Raw genomic sequence first — 14,746 nt, 5'->3', positions numbered from 1 at the left:
TATCTACATAAAAAAAAAGGCCGAACACAAGTAGCCCAAAACTAACAATCCAAACATTGTCCATCAACAATCAGCACCCCAATCCAGTAGCCTTGACCCACTTAATGTAATACCACTTGCAACAATCTACCCAGTTATTAGAAGAAGCCTTAGAGCACAAAACCATATTTCAATTGAAAGGCAAAGCTTAGGTAAACCTGTGAAGTTAACAGTTAGGAGGAAAGTTGACTTTGGAGGTGAGAGAACAACTGGTGTTGGATCTGGTATAGAGGTGGGTCAAAAGTGCAGATCTAAAGGGAAGTTTGTTGCTAGTGAAGAACAAGAGCTGCCTGGTGCAGGATCTGCTGTTACTGAAACTGCTACTGAAGCTGGTGAGTCTACAATAAAAAGTAGAAAGGGGGCATCTGGTAAGAAGAAGGAACCTACAAAGGGGAGGGGGGTTGAAAATGAAAAGGGCACTGAGAAGATGAAATCTGCAAAGAAAAAAAAAGATTGAAAGTGTTCCGGGTGTAAATCCAGAGCAGATGTTTGATACCACTCGTAGCTAGTAGAATGATGTCCTTGCTAGAATCCTTCCTGCGGTCTCCTGAAACGATGAACAAACTGAGGGCTCGGCTTCGGCCGAGCGTACTCACTCCGACGCTCAAGTCAGTAAACTTAGAGAGGTAAGTCGTTGTTACTTGGCTAAGAGTGTATTGTAGAGAGATAAGGAAGATATTACCAGGTGAATAGTGGTTATTAGGTCAATTTGTGGATCCTTTCCTCAATGAAGGTTGAGGAGTATTTATAGGCATTCACCTTTTGTCACGTAGTGGCCAAGTGGCCAAGTGGCTCATTAGGTGGAAAGACCGTTTTACCCTCGGCCGATGGACCTGAGGAGGCTAGCCGAGGGTCTTGGATATGAGTACGCGGATATGCGTCCCGGTACTGCTAGTTGTCTGCCGAGACCCAGGTGACAGTAGATGGATTGTGTCGGCTAGGGCGTCTAAGTCGTTGATTTTGCTATGGATACCCTTGACCTTGCTCGATATGTTGACTTGGTCGGTCACGCAGAATATGCCCCATCAATTTGCCCCAGCCGTAGTCTATGCCGTGGCATGGGCTCCGATGTATGTTGAGCGTATATTCTGCGCAAGTATTTTGCAAAAATTTTTGCGTCGGCTTCTTCTGATGCATCGGCTTGATCATTCGTAGGCCTACTATATCCCCCCTCCATATGGATGCGTAAAGGGTATCCGATGTGGGAAAGAATGATGATGCCGCCGAGACCAGTACATGTGAGTGCCTTTTTTCGATTGCCCCGGCCGTGCTTCATGGGTTGGTCGATCGTGTGGCCGGCGGAGAGCGGGAACTTAGGAATTTTCTGAGGGAGATGAACAGGCGGAGAGATGTGAATGGGCGTGTTGAATACGCTTGGTAACTGTAGTATTGATTGACATTCAACTGTTGCAACGATTGACATTCCATGGTTGCATGTCTGACACGTGTTTGCTTTGCCGATTGGTTGACGCTTCATGGGTCAGTGCCTGATTGGTCCTTCTTTATGGGCTTTTTCCTATAAAGAGGGCGCTTATTCCGTGATTTTGGCCATTACTTTCATTTCCTCAAATTTTCGAAAATTTTCTCCCAAAATCTTCATCTCTCTAAACTTTCAGGGGCTTTCTTTTCTTCAAATTCTCGATCTTCGATCCGGCGAGTGTTTTTCTCTGAGGTAAACAAACAAATTTTCTCTTATTTCGCTAGTAATTTGTTGTGAACATGTCTTCTGCTGATGCTGGGACCAGTGCTTCTGCGCCGGGGGGTTCCTCGCCGCGTTTTGAGGAGGAGGGGATACTAGATGCCGTCCCGTTAAGACACTGGGGCCCTAGGTCCCCTTCTCCCGTAGCTGATTTGCCCCTCGTGGAGGAGTTGGAGGATGAGGATGATGTTGATGTTGTTAATGATGACGGTGATGAGAGGGCTCCTGTTGGTGGTGGAAGGACGACCATCTCGGATCATGGCGAGGCTTGCACGACTGGCCTCGACCGTGTGTTTACAAATAAATTCGCAAGCAGCTCCGGAGAGACTCTTTTCGGAGATCATTTCTTCTTCGGTGAGGGGTATAAAATTGTTATCCCTAAGGAGGGTCAGGCGGTCTCTTGTCCTCCCCGGTCATATCGGCGTACATATTAGGCATCCGAGTTTGGGCTCCGGTTCCTTTGAATGAACACGTCATGGCCATTGTCAAAGCTATGAACGTCGCTGTGGCCCAACCGCATCCGTTGGCCATGAGGACGATAGTCGCTTTGTATGGACTGTCTGTTTCGGGGAGGTTCCATCGCTTAACTTGTTTCGTCGCCTCCATAGCCTTCGGCCGTCAAAATCTGGCAAAGTGGGGTGGTACAGCGTACAGACGGAACCAGGCTATGTCACCGTGAACAAGCTTACCTCTTGTAAGGACTGGCAGGGGCGATGGGTGTACGTCCGAGTGCCGGAGGACTACCCATTGCCTCGGTCTTTCCAGAACCCCGTTTACTTACGGTGTGAGACCCGGGAGGAGTACGAGAGACACGTCACCCAGGGTAGCAAGGTTAAGATGGACGCTTCATTCGTCCCTCTTACCTCGGATGAGGAGCGGGCAATGCGGCTATTTGATGCTGAGGAGGGTTGGCTGCCCCCGACTCAGATTATTCTTCAGGATGAGCTGTTATGCCGCGTCGGCCTCATACCGGCCCTCAGCTGGGGTGAGTGGGGTCGGTGTGAGGCCCACCTTTGCTTGTTGTGCCCCTTTCTTCAGAGCTTTGTTTTCTTTCCTTTATGTAACCCTTGTTTTGATTTCTTGCAGATCGGTTTGGGCGGGATCTGTCTGAGAAGGACTTGAAGAGGCTAGGGCTTGATAAAGACGGGAAGGTTGTTACCCGGCATCCTACGGCTGATTCGAAAGATCGCAGGCTAGCTCCCAACGAAATCATGGAGAAACAGACGAGGGGGTTAGATCGGGAGACGGCCAGGTCACGGGTTCTTGGGGGCGTGCCGAAAAGATCGAAGAAGGCAGCGTCCAAATCGGCGGCGGTATCAACGCCAACTCCCTCTTCTACCCCGGTGGTCCAAAAGGATCATGTGGAGGTGATCAACATTACCGAGGAGGAGGCGACCGTTGCTAAGGTCCCTTCTCCGAAGAAAAGGAAAGACCCACCGTCTGCCTCCACCGCTGCCGGGGAGAATCCTGCCTCCACCAGCCCTCCAAAAAAGAGGGTCCAAACTGGTACGGATCTAACCTGCAGTTCGGATTTAGCCGGTTCATTGGACGTTCCTGATGACAGACTTTCTGATGTGTCCATGCACGGTGACATGGATGCTCTGTGTAAATTTTTTGTAGATCCATCATCGGCAGCCGGCGTTCTCACTGAACGTCAAGCAGGGAAGCAGCCTGAGAAGGCGACTGAGAAGGCGGGTGACAGGAATGTCACCGTTGACTCCACACCCCAGAAGGCTACTCCCTCCGAACTCGTGGCGGAGGGTGAGAGAATATACAAGAGTTTGGGGAAATGGAGCCGTCTAGCCGCCTCCCTCATCATGGAGCAGGAAAAAGCCGCGGAGCAATCTGGGCCACTGATTGCAAAGCTCAAGCTTGATATCTCTGCTGCGAAAGGGGAAGCCGGGAAGGCTAAGCGCGATCTCGGTGCTGCCGAGAAGCGTGTGGAGGAGGTTGAGAGGCTGCTGAAGGCCGAGAGGGCCAAAGTTGAGGAGGCTGATGGTGCCACGGCCAAGATGATGGCGGAGCGGGATAGGTATAAGGAAACCTACGACGTTGTGGTTGCCAAGAGGGATGAGTGGGAGGATCTGTTCCGGAAGCAGGCGGAGGTGCTCAGGGACACACAGGCTATCCTTGCTCAAAAGGAGAAGGATATTGACATGCTTCAAGGTGATCTCCTCCCTAAAATGTGCGCCCAATTCCGGGACCAGGCCGAGGAGGCGGCCAAGGAGGCAATAAGAAAGCTCGTGGAGGCAGGCTCTATCCCCGATGGCTTCCCGTGGGATAAGTATGACCAGCTCCTCGATGAGATGGCTGAGGCTGCGGAAACAGCGGCTGCTGAGAAGGAGGAGCTGGCGAAGGAGGAGCTGGCTAAGGCGGCCTGTGAGGCAAAGGAGGCCGAGAAGGAGACTGAGAATGTCGGGCCCTCCTTTGGGCCGGTCACCGTAGACGCTGCTGCCTCTGATGGAGGGCAGCATGAGGCATAGGGAGACGGGCGGTCGTCACCAGACTCACCCGGCGTCTCGGATAGCCTTAGCTGTTCGGGGGCCAACTATTGAGCCTTTCCTCCCTGCCATCTTTTGGCGCTTCAATTGATATGCTTGTAATCTTTTGCTTTTCTTTTTCCTTGTTTGTAAACAAAACAACTTTCTTGGTAGGTTGTGTTTAGGCTTGCCCTTATGGGGACGGCCGTCGTCTGTATTCTTCTCTTAACTTTTTTTTTTTTTAACAAAGTTTATCCTTTCGGCCTCTGGCTTGGCCGAGGCATTGATCTACCACCTTTGTTTGTCCTTTTGCGTTTATTAATTGAGTGCCTTCGTTTTTGCCCTTGGTATGGCCGAGGCGGTTTGAATGCACATCTCAACTGAGTAACGTCTTTTATGTACTGACCGATGCGTCCTTGTCGCCTTCGGCCAATTGCCAAGGTAACGGGGGTTATGGCTCGCAGGAATTCTTCTAGCGTACCGGTCATTGTGTCCCCGTCGCTCTCGGCCAATTGCCAAGGTAACGGGGTTATGGCTCGGCGGCAATTCTTCTAGCGTAACGGTCATTGTGTCCCCGTCGCTCTCGGCCAATTGCCAAGGTAACGGGGTTATGGCTCGGCAGCAATTCTTCTAGCGTGCCGGTCATTGTGTCCCCGTCGCTCTCGGCCAATTGCCAAGGTAACGGGGTTATGGCTCGCAGCAATTCTTCTAGCGTGCACGTCATTGTGTCCCCGTCGCTCTCGGCCAATTGCCAAGGTAACGGGGTTATGGCTCGGCAGCCAATTCTTCTAGCGTACCGGTCATTGTGTCCCCGTCGCTCTCGGCCAATGCCAAGGTAACGGGGTTATGGCTCGGCGAAGAATTCTTCTAGCGTAACGGTCATTGTGTCCCCGTCGCTCTCGGCCAATTGCCAAGGTAACGGGGTTATGGCTCGGCAGCAATTCTTCTAGCGTACCGGTCATTGTGTCCCCGTCGCTCTCGGCCAATTGCCAAGGTAACGGGGTTATGGCTCGGCAGCAATTCTTCTAGCGTACCGGTCATTGTGTCCCCGTCGCTCTCGGCCAATTGCCAAGGTAACGGGGTTATGGCTCGGCAGAAGAATTCTTCTAGCGTACCGGTCATTGTGTCCCCGTCGCTCTCGGCCAATTGCCAAGGTAACGGGGTTATGGCTCGGCAGCAATTCTTCTAGCGTACCGGTCATTGTGTCCCCGTCGCTCTTGGCCAATTGCCAAGGTAACGGGGTTATGGCTCGGCAGCAATTCTTCTATTTGGGTGGCAAACTACGGAGGGGACAAGCAGTTGGATGGAAAAACTTGGTTGTTTCTTTATTTAAGATCACGCGTTGGGGTATCCACATTGGGTTTTGACACCTCCGCCGCTACACAAAGTACTTTCTCAAGTTGTCGGTGTTCCAATGGCTCATCAAAGGCACACCCTCCATATCTCGTCGGTATGTACCCGGCCTCATTTCTTCAACCACCTTGTAGGGACCCTCCCGATTGGCCGTCGGTTTGCGTGAATATTTCCTTTGTTGGTGGCGGCCGACTTTCTTAGGACTAGGTCTCCTACTTTTAAGTCCCTTTTGTGGACTCTTCGGTTGTAGGCTCTTCTCATACGATTTTGGTATACTGCCAAATTGAGGCGTGCTGTATCCCGGCTTTCTTCGACCAGATCTAGGGAGGCTTTAAGGCCTTCCTCATTTTCGACCGGGTTAAAGGTAGCCGTTCTGAATGTTGGCACCGTCGCCTCAATCGGTAGGGGATCGCCGGATCCATAGACTAAGTGGAAAGGGGAGTACCCCGTTGCTTCTTTCTCCGTGGTTCGTAGGGACCATAGGACGCCGGGTAGTTCGTCGGCCCACCTTCCTTTAAGGTCTTCCACTTTGTCTTCTTCAAACCGTTGAGGATCGTTTTATTGGTCGCCTCACCGCCCGTCCGTTGCTCGTGGGTGGCGGACGGAGGAGTATGCGTACTTGATGCCAAGCTCTTCTAACCAGTTCATTACCGTGTCACTCCAAAATTCTCGGCCGTGGTCGAACACCATGACTTGGGGCAATCCGAAACGGGTTATAACATTTTCCCAGTTACCTTTCGACGGCGCCGTGGTCTTCGCCGGTACATCGCTACGCTTCAACCCATTTGGTGAAGTAATCAACGGCGACGATCAAAAACTTCCTTCCTCCGGAGGCCGTTGGAAATGGCCCTAGCATGTCCATCCCCCATTGTGCGAAAGGGAGGGGCTAAGCACCGGTTGCGGTCTCGGGAAGGAGCGTGTATTACGGGGGCGTGCATCCGCGGTTGCGCATTTCTTGGTCTTCGTTCGAGTCCCGAAGCATGGTGGGCCGAGAAGTAGCCGGCTCGGAGAGCTTTGTGGGCTAGCGTTCTTGCCCCCATGTGGTGTCCGCAAATGCCCTCATGAATCTCTCTCTGATTAGCTCAAGCTGCGTCGGTTGGACCGACACATTTCAAGAGTGGTCTTATTACGGACCTTCTGTACAGTTCCCCTTCGAATACCAAGTACCTGGCGGCGATCCTTTTGAGCTTAGCCGAGAGATTGCGGTTATCCGGCAACTCACTTGTGAGCTTGTATTTCATTATCGGAGTCATCCACGTTGTCTCGGTTTCTACGTTGCCCATCATGCCGACGTCCTCGATGATACTCTTCGTATTCCTGATATCTACCAGCACGGTTCGGCTGATGTTCTTGATGGTTGAGCTGGCAAGTTTGGAGAGAGCGTCGGCCCGGTTGTTCTCGGACTGGGATGCACCGAATTTTGAAAAACTTCAATTTTGCTGTGTCGGCTTTTACCCTTTCCAGGTATCTTACCATCCCATCGTCTCGCGCCTCGAACTCTCCTCTGATTTGGTTGGTAACCAATAGTGAGTCTGTCTTTAACACAATGTGTTCTGCTCCGGCGGCCCTGGCTAGTTCCACCCCTGTTATTACTGCTTCGTATTCGGATTCGTTGTTTGAGGCCGGGAAGGTGAACTTCAAAGCGTACTCAAACTCGTCCCCGTTTGGGCTGATGATAAGGATGCCGGCGCCTGCGCTGTTGGTTGTGGAGGACCCGTCGGTGAATACCTCCCATACACCGGGGTGTATCTCCTCTTGATATGTGCACTCGGCCAGGAAATCTGCAAGTGCTTGCCCCTTTATCGAAGGCCTTGGTTTGTATTCAATGCCGAAGCCGGATAGCTCCACCGCCCACTTGACGAGTCTGCCGGATTGTTCGAATTTTTCCAGTGCTTTCTCTAATGGCTGGTCGGTTAGGACCGTCACGGGATGGGCATCGAAGTAGGGTTTTAACTTTCTTGCGGCAATGACGACGGCGAAAGCCGCTTTTTCAATCAGCGGGTAATTCCTTTCGGCTGGCAACAGTATGTGGCTGACAAAGTAGATTGGATGTTGCTGTTTGTCTTCTTCCCTGATGATCACGGCGCTGACCGTGGCCGAGGTAACTGCTATGTAAAGGTATAACGTCTCCCCTAGCATCGGCCTGGACAGGGTCGGGAGGGTCTGAAGATGAGCTTTTAGTTGTTTGAAAGTCGTGCTCGTTCTTCCCCCACCAAGTCTTTATTCCCTTTTAACACTTTGAAGAATGGGGTGCTCTTGTCGGCTGATCGAGAGATGAAACGGGCGAGAGCCGCCATTCTCCCGGTCAGTACCATAACCTCTTTTCGGTTCCTTGGTTCCGGCAGCTTTAAGATTGCTTGGATTTTATCTGGATTGGCATCAATGCCTCTGGCACTGACGAGTACACCGAGGAATTTACCTGCTCGGACACCGAAGTTGCACTTCATTGGGTTGAGCTTCATCCTGTACTTCCTTAGTGAACAGAATGTTTCCCGTAAGTCGGCCAAGTGCTCGCTGTCGGACTTGCTTTTCACAATAGCGTCGTCGACGTAAGCCTCGATGTTTCGCCCTTTTTGACTTTGGAAAACTTTGTCCACCAGTCTGGTGTACGTTGCACCGGCGTTTTTCAAACCAAACGGCATCATTTTGTACATGTATGTGCCGTTCGCGGTAATGAACGCGCATTTAGGCATGTCCTCCTCATCCATGAATACCTGGTGATATCCCGAGAAGGCGTCTAGCGGGCTCGGCATGGTGTAGCTGCCGTGGCGTCGATTAAGCTATCTATCCGAGGCAAAGGGTAACAATCCTTGGGGCATGCTTTATTAAGGTTGGTAAAATCTACGCACATTCTCCATGCCCCCGATGACTTCTTTACCATTACGACGTTGGCTAACCACTCAGGATAAGTACAAGGCGTGATGAAGCCCGCTTCTAGTAATTTATCTACCTCGGCCTTGATGGCGTCATCTTTCTCGGCTGAGGAGTTTCTCATCCTTTGCTTGACAGGGCGAGCGGTGGGGAGTACGTTTAGCTTGTGAATGATTACCTCCCGGCTCACGCCTGGCATCTCGGCCGCTGAGTAGGCGAAGACGTCTTTGTTCTCCCTCAGCAGATCTAGGAGAGCGGCTCTGAATTTTGGTTCCAGGTCGACGCCGATAGTCACGGTGCGGCCTGGATCAATCTCTACCTCCTCGGTCTCCGCTCCCTCTACCATGCCGACGGTGGTATCAATGGGTTTGCCATCCTGTCGCAAGGATGGGCTTTTCCCCTTTTCTGATTTCTTCGCCGTTTTGAAGGATTGCAGGTCGCACCCTCTGGCGGATGCCTGGATATTTACCACCTCGTCGTTCTCGTTCTTCGAGGTGAGTTTATGCGCTTCCCCGGTCCGAGACATACATCAATGTCGAGCTCGGATGGACATCACGGCGTCGCCCGCACTCAGGTGTCTCGGCCTATGAGGACGTTGTAGGCGGATGAGCCGTCAATGACCACGAATTCCGACATAACGTTCTTGGCTGCACCTCGTTCTCCGAACATCACTGGCAGTCTGATTGACCCCAGGGGTACCATGCCGGCCCCAGAGAAGCTGTACAATGGGCTGGTGCAGGGGGTCAAGTCTTCAACCTTCAGACCGAGGCTAAGAAAGCATTCTCCGTACATAATATTTGTGTAAGCGCCTGTGTCAATTAGGCACCTCTTCACCAAGTGGTTGGCTATGTCTAGGTGGACTGTAAGTGGGTCGCTGTGAGGAGCGACGACTCCTTCGTAGTCCTTCTTTCCGATGGTCATATCGGGGATGTTGGAAGCGGGGGTTGCTAGGTTGGGCACAAAATTGATGGCCTGATATAGCTCATTCAGGTGCCGCTTGTACCCACGAGTGGACTCGCCGTTCACGTTGCCCCCGATGACGACATTAATTACTCCTTTCCGTTCTAAAACGGGTTTCCTATTCGATCCGCCGGCATCCGTTCTTCGGCCTCCGGCGATATATCTGCCTAGGCTCCCCTTTCGGATCAGTTCCTCAATGGCATCTTTCAGATGTCGACAATCGTTTGTTAAGTGGCCGGTGGAGCCGTGGTACGCGCAATATTGGCTGGTGTCGCCGTCGCCCCTTGGCTTAGGGGGCCTTTCCCACTTCTGACCTTCGCTCCTGCTCGGGCGAAGACTTCTGCGGCGGATACAACCGGGGGTGTGATCATTGTCTTGCTTTCGGTAGTATGGTCTTGAACTCCCCGCGCCCGTCAAGTTCTGTTTCCTGGTGGGTTTATCGGACCGTGACCTATTGTCGCCACGGTGCCTTTCTTCCGGGCTGTCCTCCCGGCGGCTTTTCTTTTCTGAGGGCTCAGTCTCGCTGGGGCCTACCCAGGTTTTGTGGTAGTCTTCTACTTTGATGGCCTGATCGGTCATTTTCCTGACGGCACTCAGCCCCAAACCTCCGTGTTTGATGAGCTCGTCTTTTAAGTTTCCCTTCGGGAGGCCTTTCATCAGTGCGAAAGCCGCTAGTTCGGGGTTGATCTCCCGAATCTGTTGGACCTTGCCGTCGAACCTCTTCACGTAGCTTCGTAGAGACTCGCCCTCCTCCTGTTTGATAGTCAGGAGGTCCGACGTCTCCACGACCGTCCTTTTGTTGCAAGAATACTGGGCTAAGAAGGCGTCCTTTAGGTCGGCGAAACAATATATCGAGCCGTCGGGGCCCCCTTGTACCAACTCGAGCCATCCCATGCAGGTCGTTGGGAAGACCCGGCACTGGACTTCATCGGGCTGCTCCCATACCGACATGTGAGACTCAAAGGCCTCGGCGTGGTCGGTTGGGTCACTATCTCCTTTGTATGTGAGCGCCGCAACTTCACTTGGTGGCACGGCGATGTCTAGGACATAGTCGCTTAGGGGCTGCTTGACCACGTGTCGGATGACGCGCGGCGACCGACTCCTCGCATTTCTCGTCCGGCTCCTCTCCTCGTAGCGAGAAGGACTCCTTCTTTGATTTGGACTTCTCTCCGACTCTCATGAGTCGGACTTCGCCTGTTCCCCCGGGTGTGCCTCGTCGGTGTTGCGGCGACGCTGTCCTCTCCCGAGTGCGAGATGGACTTATGTTTACCACGACCACCTTGGGCTCCTCCGGCGTCTTGATATGGTCTGCTTCTCCCGGTGCTCCGTTCAAGTTTCTTGGAGTCACGTTAAGGCCTGTTCTCCCGGACGGCCGCGCTTGTGTTGGCGTACCTGTGTGAGCTGGTGTACTCCCGATCAGGTCTAGGAGTGTCTTCAGTTTCGCTATGTCAACCACCTGTCCCATGATGGTGACCTGGTTGATGGGCGGCGGTGTGTCCGGTAATGTCGGCATTCCGAATTCCGGTTGGATTATTCCGCCGGTGGAGGTTTGCACTACTCCAGAATGGTGAAATGTATCATCTTGGTGTGGCTCGGTTTCGTCGGTCACGACTACTTGTTGCTTTGACATCTTAGCTTTTGGGGTGGGTTTTTCTTGTGTTTTTGTTTTTGTTGTTTTGGGAATGAATGTGACTAGCTTTTAGTGTCTACTCCCCACAGACGGCGCCAATTGTTCCGGGTGTAAATCCAGAGCAGATGTTTGATACCACTCGTAGCTAGTAGAATGATGTCCTTGCTAGAATCCTTCCTGCGGTCTCCTGAAACGATGAACAAACTGAGGGCTCGGCTTCGGCCGAGCGTACTCACTCCGACGCTCAAGTCAGTAAACTTAGAGAGGTAAGTCGTTGTTACTTGGCTAAGAGTGTATTGTAGAGAGATAAGGAAGATATTACCAGGTGAATAGTGGTTATTAGGTCAATTTGTGGATCCTTTCCTCAATGAAGGTTGAGGAGTATTTATAGGCATTCACCTTTTGTCACGTAGTGGCCAAGTGGCCAAGTGGCTCATTAGGTGGAAAGACCGTTTTACCCTCGGCCGATGGACCTGAGGAGGCTAGCCGAGGGTCTTGGATATGAGTACGCGGATATGCGTCCCGGCTGGCTAGTTGTCTGGCCGAGACCCAGGTGACAGGCCGATGGATTGTGTCGGCTAGGCTGTCTAAGTCGTTGATTTTGCTATGGATACCCTTGACCTTGCTCGATATGTTGACTTGGTCAGCGGTGCAGAATATGCCCCATCAGAAAGCAAAAAGGGGAAGGTAATATCTGCAAAGAAAAAAAAGGAAAGGGTTGATTCAGAGGAAGAGTTCACTGATTCTGAGGTCAGTGAAAATGAGCTGAATGATTTTGATGATGATAAAATTGATGAGGAGTTGTTTGGAGATGGGAAACCAAAAAAACTTTGAAGAAGAGGTCTCAGAAACATTGAGAAGGGAAGGGGCTACATCACAACCTTTATTTGATGTTGATGATTTGGAGGTGTTAGTTGATGAAGATAATGAGGAAGACTCAGATGATCTCAGGTCTTTACAAGGGTCAGATGATGAGATTGATGATAATAGTCCAACATTTAACTCATTGACTGATTTCAAAGGTCCAATTAAACTTGTAGCTGGTTTCAAATTTGCAAACAACAAGATTCTTAGACAAGCACTGGTTCAACACTCTATTGAGAAAGGCTATGATTTCTATTATACACATAATGGCAATAAGAGAGTGACTGTCAAGTGTAGGTTTAAGTGCAAATGTCCATGGAATAGCAAGAAATCCAAGTTCATAGGACCTTGTAAGTGTCCCAAATCTGTGAAGAAGTGCCTATTCAAGTTACATGCTACCAATTGGAAAGATTCAGAAGAAATTTTCCAAATTAAGACTCTAATTGAAAGACATATCTGTGGAATGGCTACACACAATAGGAAGGTAACTTCTGAATATTTAGCTGAAAAGTTTATTGAATTTGGAGAACTAACATTGATTGGAAATTGAAAAAATTTCAAGACCAAGTGTTTAAGGAGTTAAATATACATGTTAGTTATGACAAGTGTTGGCTTGCTAGAAAAAGAACCAAGTTGATTATTTATGGCAATGGTAAGGATCAGTATGGGAGGGTGTGGGATTATGTTGCAGAAGTTAGGAAGTCTAACGAGGGGTCTAGTGCATTTGTTGTGTGTGACAACATTGACAGGCCATCTCCAATTTTTAAGAGGCTATACATTTATTTACAAGCTTGTAAAGAGGGATTTCTGAAGGGGTGTAGGCCTATCTTAGGGGTTGATGGCTGTCACTTGAGGGGTCCTTACCCTGGTATATGTTTGGTTGCAGTTGGGAAGGATGTGAATAACAATATATTCTCTATTGCCTGGGCAGTAGTAGAAGTGGAGAACACAGATAGTTGGAAGTGGTTCTTGGAGTTGTTGGCCATTGATTTAGGCCATGATGAGGGGTTGAGATTGACCTTTATGTCTGACAGACAAAAAGGATTGGTAGATACTTTGAAGTTTGTGGTCCCAAAGGCAGAGATTAGGTTCTGTGCAAGACACGTATGGGCTAACTTCAAACTAACATGGAGTTGACAAGTATACAAGGAGGCATTCTGGACAACAGCTAGAGCATTGACACAGGTAGTTTTTGGAAACTATTTCAGTGTTTTTTTTTCATTTTTCACTTGTTTATATATGAAGTAAAACCTGAGAATGTTTGCATGCCGACTTTGATAAAGCAATGGAAGGTATGAAGTTCTTATCCAAAGAAGCTCATGAATATTTGAGAGCAATTCCTGCCCAACACTGGTCTATGCATGCTTTTGGGACACAAGCCAAGTCCAACATGCTCTTGAACAACATTTATGAGTCCTTTAATGTTGTGATCATAGAAGCAAGGGACAAGCCAATACTTACTCATATGGAATGGATGCGCAAATATGTAATGAAGAGGATGTATGAGAAAAGGGAGGGGGTGAAGAAATACAAGGAAGACTTCATGCCTTATGTGGATAAAAGTCTAAAGTGGGCAATCAATGAATCTAGGTTTTGCAAGTTCACAGGTTCCAGTGTCAATGTCTATGAGGTTGACTTTCATGGGGAACAAGTGGTTGTCAACATTGAAGCAAGAACATGTGACTGCAATCACTGGCAGCTTACTGGTATGTCATGTGTACATGCAGCTGGTGTTATTTTGAAAAATAGAGGTACTGTGAATAACTATGTGGATGAGGTATATAACAAGGCCAAATATGTCCTTGCATATGAACGAGTTGTGGCTCCAATTCCTGGGCACAAATTATGGGAGAAGACAGGACTTCCAGAGCCATTACCACCTGCTGAAAGAGTGATGCCAGGAAGGCCTAAATCCAAGAAGAGGAGGAAAGAGTCAGGTGAAGATAATGGTAAAGGTAAGGGAGTTAAGAGGGCTAAGAAGAGCAACAAATGTAGCAACTGTAGGGAGCTTGGTCACTACAAAAGAACCTGTAAGAACCCCACAGTGGCCCCTACATAGCCAAAGAGTAAAGGAGGCAGACCTAAAAAAAACACTGCTTGGGCTAAGGAGGCTAGACAGATAAATGAAAAGAGAAAGGCTACAAAAGAAGGCTATCTCATATGCACTGGCACCACTTCAAACATCCAACATTCAGCAGCAACAACAGATGGACAAGCAAATGGGACTCAACAGTCAGTGGCTCGAGACCATGAACTATTTAATTAGTTATGTAGTCCTTACCTGAACAATTTCAGAAATGTGTCAGCAATTTATGACCTATTTTGGTTTTTGGACGTATTTCCTTTTTCTGCCACAATTTCAGAATTATGTTATGTAGTGAAGGAGACAAATGTGATCTATTTTGGTTTTGGATGTAATTCCTTCAACAATTTCAGAATTATCATATGTATTGAAGGGGAAAATTAAGTGCCATTACAAAGCTCTCTTAAATAAAGTACTTTCATTGCTTCATTTTCATTCAACTATTACATACCATAAATCCAACAAACAAAAGTACATTACATAGCTTTCATAATGATGAATGATAGACAAGGTATTATGAATATCAAAGCTATTTTGGCTACAGCTACACTCTTGTTATACAATGATCGATCAGCAAATTGGTTAACAACATCTTCATTTGCTCTCACCTTCATCTTCTCAAGCTCATACATATGTTTCTTTCTCTCTTGTTTAAGCCACTCCACTTCTTCAGTCAACATTTGAACATCACACTTTAAATGCTTATTCTCCAATTTCAGCTCATTTATAGCATCTCGCTACCATTCAGTTTGTGGTTTGTCGTACCA

The 14,746-nt window shown here is 49.3% G+C and overlaps 2 protein-coding genes across 2 annotated transcripts; both read left to right on the top strand.

The window, feature by feature from the left end:
• The first annotated feature begins 11,843 nt into the window (after positions 1-11,843).
• Positions 11,844-13,033, top strand: LOC141600650 (uncharacterized). Its single transcript, XM_074420894.1, has 2 exons — positions 11,844-12,406; positions 12,517-13,033. The coding sequence occupies exons 1-2, from the start codon at positions 11,844-11,846 to the stop codon at positions 13,031-13,033; spliced, it is 1,080 nt and encodes a 359-aa protein (XP_074276995.1).
• Positions 13,034-13,181: 148 nt separating this feature from the next.
• On the top strand, positions 13,182-13,955 carry LOC141600649 (uncharacterized). Its single transcript, XM_074420892.1, has one exon. The coding sequence runs from the start codon at positions 13,182-13,184 to the stop codon at positions 13,953-13,955; it is 774 nt and encodes a 257-aa protein (XP_074276993.1).
• The last annotated feature ends 791 nt before the right edge of the window (positions 13,956-14,746 follow it).

The sequence above is a fragment of the Silene latifolia genome, chromosome 9 (assembly GCF_048544455.1).
Source record: "Silene latifolia isolate original U9 population chromosome 9, ASM4854445v1, whole genome shotgun sequence".
NCBI lineage: Eukaryota > Viridiplantae > Streptophyta > Magnoliopsida > Caryophyllales > Caryophyllaceae > Silene > Silene latifolia.
This window is presented reverse-complemented; position numbering and strand designations above follow the sequence as displayed.

What these genes read in the sequence shown, in the direction of transcription:
- LOC141600650 (XM_074420894.1), top strand. Translation starts at nt 11,844, where the DNA reads ATGGGAAACCAAAAAAACTTTGAAGAAGAGGTCTCAGAAACATTGAGA. An exon ending in TCTGAATATTTAGCTGAAAA is followed by an intron (nt 12,407 to 12,516) that starts GTTTATTGAATT and finishes TTGGCTTGCTAG; the next exon opens with AAAAAGAACCAAGTTGATTA.
- LOC141600649 (XM_074420892.1), top strand. Translation starts at nt 13,182, where the DNA reads ATGGAAGGTATGAAGTTCTTATCCAAAGAAGCTCATGAATATTTGAGA.